General features: G+C 40.9%; 1 protein-coding gene across 2 annotated transcripts in view; it reads right to left on the minus strand.

Annotated features, from left to right (window-relative positions):
• Nucleotides 1–1,426, minus strand: part of LOC102195032 (glutaminase kidney isoform, mitochondrial) — a 28,403-nt gene extending 26,977 nt beyond the window's left edge. For both annotated transcript variants that reach the window (XM_005738650.1, XM_005738649.1), the window contains exon 1: nucleotides 1,024–1,426. In XM_005738650.1, coding sequence (XP_005738707.1) covers nucleotides 1,024–1,277 — 254 coding nt within the window. In that variant the 5' untranslated portion in view covers nucleotides 1,278–1,426. The remainder of the gene's footprint in view (nucleotides 1–1,023) is intronic.
• Nucleotides 1,427–9,249: the final 7,823 nt, after the last annotated feature.

Raw genomic sequence — 9,249 nt, forward strand, 5'->3', positions numbered from 1 at the left:
TATATTTTTTTTCTCCCCCCCAGAGGCAGAAACAAGCCTCTATACTTTAGACTTGCTTTACTTTGCCTCTCATCATGTGACATACACTGTGCTTTATAATTAATGATATAAGTGTATTAATTCAGGTCAGTAGCTGCACTCTTATGGAAGCAATAGTGGGTGACCTTGAATATGCATGGAGCTGATGCTCGGTGTGGAGTGGAGATCCAAACATTAACCAGCTTCAGTTGTCCTTAATTTTTCGTTTAAACTGACCCGGCTGGGTAACCTGGTGCCGGCTGATGCCTCCCTGAGTCTGGATGGATGAAGGCATCAGCCTCCAGCAGCTGGTCACGATATCAGGCTTGCCCCACTGCATGTGCTTCCATTCTCGGACACGTCTCAAATTTACTTCCTTTCCACCAGTTTCCGTTGAGTACATTCTGACTAATCGCCACCCGCTTAGAGCAAGTTAATGCCACAAAACATCCTTAAGGTTCATACTGGAACTACTAAGTCATCTTAGATATATTAAACTTGTCCGATAATGGCTGCTGGATTTACCTCCATCGCTACCTACCGGAGCTTTCCACTGGCCTGAGCCCGTAGGTGGGCGCACTATCACCGATCACTTGCACCCATAATCCCCCTCATCTACAGCCCCTGACCTGCACAGTTCCCCGGCAAACTCAACCCTCCTTGCCAGCCTTTAGCAGGCTGAGCTAAATGAGCATCCGAGCTAGCAGCTAGCTACTTCGCGTGATGCGCGTTAGACCCTTCGCACCAAACTACGTTGTAAAAAACCTAAATTCAAATAACGTCCCTTTTTGTGCAAGTGTTATACGTAAAGTGATTAATTTTTAAATACAATGAGAAATTAGACGCATTTCTTAAATTCCGCGTACTTTCTGTAAGTAAAACTAGTTTATTTTTTTAAATCAGAAGCCTCAAGGTAAAGGCACCTTGATGTCAGGATTGTTTACCGCCCCATTAAAAATGCTCCTTTTTTTCTATTGAGTTCGTCCTACTGTTAACGTTACTCACTTCTCTGTTGAAGAGTCCTTGCCGGTGGAGTCATTGGAGCAAAAGCCTCTCAATGCGTGCTTCCTGGCCAAGTGCTGAGGGGCTCTCCAGCCAGAAAACCGCCCTCTACCCGGTGACCGTCCATCAGGACTCAGGGTGCTGAAGCAGGCGGCGGGAGCAGGTGCTGCTTTAACGCCGACCCTACGTGTGAGCGGCCGCTTCAGCTGAGTCTGGAATAACTCCTTTAGGGTTACTGTAGACCGAAGATGTAACATTTCAGCCCTGTGGTACAGACGAACTGTGCAGTGGAGTTACTATAGAACCGCGTGGAGGGATCGTAGAGGTCGGTTCCCGGTGAGAGCGCCGCTGTATCGGTCGTGTAACGGTTCTCCCACTGACTCAACAGCGGAAAAAAGCTCCCCAGCGGGATACAACCAACCTTATCCACCGCGTGAGCTGTGATTGGACGGGCTTGACCCATGGGCGCACCTAATTGGTGAGAAGTCCTAACAGTCCCGCCCACGGTTGTGAATCGTGTTTTGGTCCCGTTATCTCCATCACTTCCCGTAATTAGCGAACAAGTTTATGTCATTTATAAGTATTTGCCCATTTTTGTATGTTTTTAGGCACAGTTTCGATATTTTTGTCTTTATAAACACAATAAATAACGAAAACAATCATACTTTTGAATTTACTACATTTAATGGCTGTTTTTAATCTATTATAGTTAATCCTTTTAGCTCTTTTACTTTAAAGGGCCACTATATTGTATTACGTCACGTTTTTACAAAGCATTTCATTGTATTTTATTTACATTTATTATTGTTTATTCAATTAATTTCCTATTTTATTGTTTTACTACACGTTTTCTATTTATTTGAACTGCTTTATGTTAAGCATGATACATTTTAGACCTATTTGTTCATGTTATTTTTATTTTTTACTGGCCCACTCTTCTTTATCCACGTAGGCTTCTTTTTCATGTAGGCTTTGTTTGTGGCTGCTGTAGCACAGACATAACTTTTGGGGAGACAGAAAGTATATGTTTTATCATACAATGGAATCCAGTTTTAGTTAAGTAGAAAAAAACTAATTATCGGATGAGTCACAAGTATGTAGTCTGCATTCATTTTAAGTTAAATGCACATTTTGCACTCTTAGTTGTAGAAATGTTATTATTTGTGCCACACGAATGCTGGAAATCACATAACACATATACAAGAATTTAAGAATAAACACAATATAAGTGAAGTAATATCATAAACATCACTATATTGAAATATTTTAAGCCTAATATTTTCTGACTGACTCATGTGCATGAGTCTTCATGCTTGGCCTGCAGAAATCATGTGCAGATGATTCAAATAAACAAGCTTGCACAGCTATATAACTCACACTGCTGTGCAGAAATCTTGAGTCACCCCTCATTTCTTTATACTTTGGTAGGAAAATAGGAAGTGATTTATTGAGGCATGTGCAAACATACATGTAAATACAGTATATAAGGCAAAATCAGAGATTGTACAAGTAATGAGTTTGAAAGTCAATATTTGGTGTGACCATCTTTATTCTTCAGTACAGTCTGAACTCTCTTAGCTTTCTTGCCATGTCTTTAAGTAGGAATAGTTCTCCAGGCTTCTTGAAGGACAGTCAAAGCTCTTCTTTGGATGTTTCTGCCTTTTGTTCTGTTCTCTGTCAACATGATCCCACACTGCTTCAATAATGTTGAGGTCTGGGCTATGCTACGCCTGATCCCTCTTTTGTGCCCCACTTCTCCATTTTCCTCAAATTTTTTAAGAACACACTACACACTATGCAGACATAAAACAAGTTCTCAGATTAATATTTCTTTGGGAATCACCTCATTGGTGCAAAAAATAGCATTTTAAGCTGTCAAACTGTGTGTGTGTTTTTGGTTCAATGTTAAATGGCTTAACCAACAAACAAACAAACACAGAAACAAAACATTCTGGACTGAAAACGAGCGAAGCAAACGTTACTGAGTTTATGTTAAAATATTCTGCTTCTCCCTTTTTTTAAGCTTCCTATTCATTCAGCTGAGTTACAGTCACACTCTCCACCAGTTGTCCATGCCTGTAACCTGTAATAAATAAAAATGAAAACTAGACTTCTATAAAAAATATCATAAAATGCAACTATAAAACCTTACAGGGATACAAGTAGAACTTTAAAACAATAAAAACAAATAAGCAAAAATAAGGAAACACACCCTGGAAGAGACCTGAGATATAAAAGTGATTAAATAAATATTAAAGCATCAGGTCTCTGCACAGTGGTGAGGAAAAAAGAGGCTTAAAGCAGCCCTGTGCAGGACTGTCACTGATGCGTTGTGCTGCTCTGCCACCTTGTGGTTCACTTTGGTGTTGCACACATTCAGGGCTTTCTCTGCAGACTTTCGCCTTATGTGTGTGTGTGTGTGTGTGTGTGTGTGTGTGTGTGTGTGTCCTTGAAAAAAACATCTACAGCGCCATCTCCCGGTTAGAAAGTGATGTGAGACTATCTTACAGGCGTGTAGGAGCCTCTTTCCATTCATGAAGTGACAGATTGATAGAAATCTGGGAACCACATGCACACTCTGCAGAAAAAACACAGAAAAACACATCAGAAATTTCCCAAACAGTGTCACACTCAGGTCTAATTCAATCTGCAGAGCTGAGTGTACCAGATTACAGATTATCAGCCTGTTCCTCCTGAGTCAGGCAGCATTTTAATGCTCGTTTTGACCTCCTTTGCGGCCTGCGTGGGTGGAGCTCGACGCCCATCACTAAATAATGACCTACACCGCAGATTACTCACCGGAAAGTGTTTGCTTTACTTTTCTCAAACTTTTTTTTTTAACATTTTTTTTATCTGACTCTATCTTGCTAAACTCCACCCACCCAGAGAGCCAAAAGAGGATAAAACAAACACATTAGAGCTGACTAATAAAGCCTCCAGTGCACTTGAACATGAAACATTCATGAATTTGGCCTGAAAATTTGATTTCCATGTGATCAGAAGCAAAGGGGACTTCCGACCAATTGCACGCACAGGGTTTTTACTTGACAGGAATCAACATTTTTACGTTAAAAAAAATCCCTTTTTACAGCAAGTAGCGGCAGATGAATACCTGCTGTTTTACTGCTGTTCATTTGGACTATATAAGACATCTTTTGGTGTCCACATACTTTTGCAGCCCTTGCAGGCGTTTTAGTGCACAATCGTGAGCTTCTAAAAATAAAATCAGTGGGATTAAATGTGCCCCAACATGTCCCAGACCATGTGCACATTTCTGACAGAGGATTCGTTCTAAGCTAAGAGGTTTGAACATACAAGCTCGCTGATGACCTCCTACTTACTGTAAAACCAAAGAATATAAAGAAGTTCAGTCTTTTAACGGTACAATCTGCTTGTAATATGCTTGTTTGTGTTACAACAGCTTCTTATAGTCTCCTATTTAATTTCTCTTAAAACATTAAAAAAAACTCGTGCAAAATAAGGCACACTCTACCTCTTTAAGTTACAAGATTGTACCAACGCAGGACATCATGAAAATACTCCTTAGCGGGACTTAAAATGAGATAAATACAACCTCAAATGAACAACAGCACATGACATAGTACACTGGGTCATTATTTATTTAACAGAAACTGAGCCAAAATACACTAACAGTCCTGTGAAAACCCATAGTACCTCTATAAAGCAGATGTTTTGCTAGTTTGATTAGTTTGATTTGGGCACCTTGCAGTCACTGAGTCCAGACCTGAACCTGACTGAAATGCTGTGGTGTGGATTTAAGAGAGCTGTGCATGAACTTCAATGACCTGAAGCAATGTCCTAAAGAAGAGCGGGCTAAAACTCCTCCACACTGATCAAGTGTAAAGTTACTGCTGTGAAAGGTACTTCTACAAGCTGCTGAATCATGGGGTGCACTTAGTTTTTCACACAGTTTCTGCATTTTTGTTTGTTTTATGAGATAAATAATGTCTAAACATGTCTTATGTCATATGTTGCTGTTCACATTGAGGCTGTATTTACCTGATTTTCAGACCAGCTTATTCATGTGTATCTTTTCCATGTTCATGATCAAACCGAGTCAAACGTTCACTCTTGGTAAAAGTTACATACTGATGTGTTTACATTGACTCTAGTGTGACCCTGACGGCTGGGAAATTGCATTAAAGGGGAGGGGAAGCAAGAAAGACTGGAGACAGTCCTGCTTTGCTTTTCTTCACTTCATCTAGTCATTTAAAAACTACAAACAACTTCTTTTAAAGCCTGGCTTCGTGTTTCTTTCTTTCTCTGCTATATTGCATAAAAATTTAAAAAAGCAACTCCAGGACTCATGAAAACTTGCCAACTCAAAGCAGCCCTCAAAGTTTAAGCTGCGTTTTCTCTGCATGTGGCATTAAAACCAGAAGACAAAGGAAGAAAAGAGAGGAAGGGAAGGAAGGAAGCAAGGAAGGAGGGGAGACAAACATCCCTAACGAAGCTGCAGGGAGGAGAGGCGATAATTCACCAACACCCACACCTTCTCAAAAGCAGTCGGATTCCTGCTCCTTTCAAAATGAGGGTGATGGGTGCACTCGGCAGATCCCTCCCACGCCGCTTAGCGGCTGGCTTCCGCCCACCGCCCGTGGAGCCGCCCACCTCCTGCCGTTGCCGCGGCAACACATCATCATCATCATCATGAGCAGTGACTTGCACTGGAGGAGGAGGTGGAAGGACAGGGAGGGGAGGGGTGGTTGTTTGAGCAGGGCTGCCACTGTGAGCAGCAAAACGGCGTGGGTGTTCATGAGCTGAGTTATTCTCCTGAGAAAATCTGTCCACGTGTGTGTGTGTCTGTGTGCGTGCGCGTGGAGAGACAGAGGGGGAGGAGAGAGGGAGAGGATGATGGGAGGTATGCGAAAAGGACCTGCGTCAGAGTGAGTCATCGGCCGGTTTCACAATGTGTTGATGTGACGCTGATGCAAATGGTCGGCGCAGGGATTCATCTCTATAAACCAAAATAAATAAAAAGAAGCTGAAGAAGAAAACAAACACAAGAAGAAGAAGGAGGAGAACAAGAGAATTCTTTAGAGGTGTCTCGGTGGCACCTGGAGGACGAGCGCTCCTCACGGCTCGAGTTCTCGAGTAGCTTTCGGAGCTCCGCCCTGCAGCGGGAAGCTAATATGTAATCACACTAAACATTGTTATCACTAAATGTTAGGTTTGTTACTATGACTACAACCTGTTATTGGAGGACCACAAAGAGCTTTCTGCCCCATTAGTCACATACCTTCTTATTCTGCCTTAAGCAATGGCTCAAAATGCTGTTTTTGGTGTGTGCGTGAACATGCCAAAGTTTCTTAAGAGGGCTTATTTTTTTTAAGTATGCTTCTTTTTAATTACCAGGAGTTTCAGTTTCACTCAGAGGCGACCATATTTGGGCAAGAGGGCGGTTCAGTTTCCTCTGATTAGGACAATGTTTACCATAAACTCATGAGGAAAGCATTTACTGAGGTCACAGATTAAGAGAAAAGCAGTGTTTTTTTCATCATAGACTTCTATGCAATCAGACTTACAGAGGAGTCGCCCCCTGCTGGCCATTGGAAAGAATGCAGGTTAAAGGTACTGTTTATCATTACCCTACTAACCTTTTCACCACCAGGGGCCAGCATTTTGCCACTACTGAGTGTTTCAGATGTGTGCTCCTTTAAACTTTTAATATTTCTTTTCAGCTACTCCACATTTACTAAAGAGGGTCTGCGGTTATAAATAAGGATGTGTTCTTAATGAGTTACTTGTTATGGACCGGCCAAAAAGGTCACTGTGCTCCCTGAACTGAATTCTGATCCACTTTTGGAACTAAAAATATCAAACCAAGTGATACGATTTGGTAATGAAAGTGTTAAAAAGTCAAAATCGACTGCACTATAGTACCCAAGCTTAAATTAATTTTTGGATAAACAGTATCTTAGCGCAGTGATTCCAAAAGTGTAGGCCGGGACTCCCTATTGGGTGGTGAAGATTTGGTGGAGCCCATGGGATTTTGGGGTTTTTAAGTGGGCTGGTGAAGGATATAAAAGTGGCAGCATTCATCTCTACTATTCTTTTGTTGTTCTTGCTCTTTTATGTTTTTATTTAAATGAAAGAACCAAAGTGAGTTGCTCTGGTGCTGACCCCGTGACTCATCGCACTGCCTTGTGGTTCTGAGTGGTATTGCATGAAATTGCAGCCTTGCCCTTTTTTAACAACAGTTGATATCGCTTCAACGCACCACATGGAAGCTGTTACCTTGAACTAATTTTAGAACCTTTTAAACTATTTTCAAACATTGCAATAAACAATAAGAACCTTTCAAAAATAATAGTAAAAATTTTATTTAATTTTAAAGGTCAGCAGTATTTCAGGCGCAACAAGTAACGGAGGCATTGTGATATACTTTGAGTATTATGGCTGACAATAAGCTCAAGTTTTGGGCCAACATCAGTTTTTTTTTCAAGGGAATTCAGCAAGTCTCTGGCAAATGGGCAGACGATCAGTTATAATAGTGAAGTCCCAGGACCATCCCACAGATGCAGGCATACCTTTCACGATCAGGTTCAAACCGGATTTGGACGACATTGATCACAGAACTCGCCACACAATAGAGTTCAAAAAAATAAAGTTTAATGTTTATGTGCTGTATAACAAATAAAATATATTAGTGTTTAAAAAACAGGTGCATAACTAGGTGAAGCCTAATCTATCACTTTACAATAAACAGTGAGGAGAAGGGTGATCAGTGAGACGGCAGCTCAGACATGCGACAGTCACGCCAACAAGGCCAGTGTTTGAGCCGATCGGGCTGGGAAAAAACAAAACAAAACAAAAAATTCCCAAGCGATATATATATGTATATATATATATATATAATTTTTTTTTTTTTACAAGCCCAAGTCTTTGCTAGTTAAAACAAAACCACCTCATGGAGTTTTTGTGAAAGGAGAATGATGTCTTTAAATACAAACATGGTGCTCTGTGCACTAAAAGCGAGACAACACAAACATTTCCCACCCTGATGACAGACATACAGTTACTGAGCACAAAAAAGATGAATCCATATAAATGCAAATAGACTTATTACTTACATAAATATTGCATTGGCCTGTCGTTACGCCGAGTGAGACTAAAACTATCTGTAGAGGGGGACAGGGTAAGAGTCTGACCAAAAACTGTCTGGACGTCATCATCATCATCATCATCTCGGACCAAACAGACATATTTACACAATGTGGCGAACACGTAAAAACACAGCGAACACTTAATTGTTATGTATCTACCTCTAAACAGCAAAAACACATTTGAAATATGCACCGATGGCCATCACAGGTGGATTAAACACTGTTAAGAGCTAAGGCTAACAACATTATCATCATGTAAAGCATGTTTTTTATATACCAGACACGTTCACGTGGTTGTATTTTTTTTCCTCAGTGACACTTAAAAGATTTCTTTTTCTTTGTTTTTAAATGTTTTTGCTCTACATACATAAACATTGTATTGACACCAAAATCTACAGCAGAGTTACACTCGACAAAGGAAAAACCCTGGTTTGAGAGATTAGGCTAGCACTATTTGTTATCACGGTACTATTTACAGACCCAGGCTGCTGCTCCACGCACAGCAGCGGCAAACAGGAGTTTTCCTTCCCCCCCCAGCTGCTGTTGAAATTAAAATAAAAAAACAAAACCTGCAAACCTGCAAGATTTTAATTCTGTCTTCAGAAAATTTTTCCTTAACCCATGGGGCTGCTGGGAGCTTGTTGGATCTGTTCTAAAAAACCTCACAGGCATCTTTTTATTCCTGAAATACTCCCTGTTTGCAGATGCGTGGTTTTGGTTCAACAGCAGTGTTTTGCTAAATTACAAAGTGAAATGAACCAATTAGCTCGGCCTCTGGCATGCCAGCCCAGTCATTCTGCCAAGACGGATGACAGAGGTCCCCTGGTGCTACTCCACAACAGCTCTTGTACATCCTCTTTTTAAATTACCTCCCATCCCATAAATATACACAAGACAAGAGCGAGGCAGGGAGGATTAATCCCACCTCGCCAGTTTCCCTATTTGAAGTGAACGATAAAAAAATGAAAAACACAATAAAAAAATAGGAACTGCTACAGGGGCTGTATCTTAACTCAGTCTCCCTACAGTACTTACACCTTTGTTTCAAGTTACAGTATGCAGACACCTACGTTAGGATTGGGAGAGTGACGGAGGCTCAGAA

Source organism: Pundamilia nyererei, unplaced genomic scaffold, assembly GCF_000239375.1.
Source record: "Pundamilia nyererei isolate P.nyererei 1_Seehausen unplaced genomic scaffold, PunNye1.0 scaffold00085, whole genome shotgun sequence".
Classification (NCBI taxonomy): Eukaryota; Metazoa; Chordata; class Actinopteri; order Cichliformes; family Cichlidae; genus Pundamilia; species Pundamilia nyererei.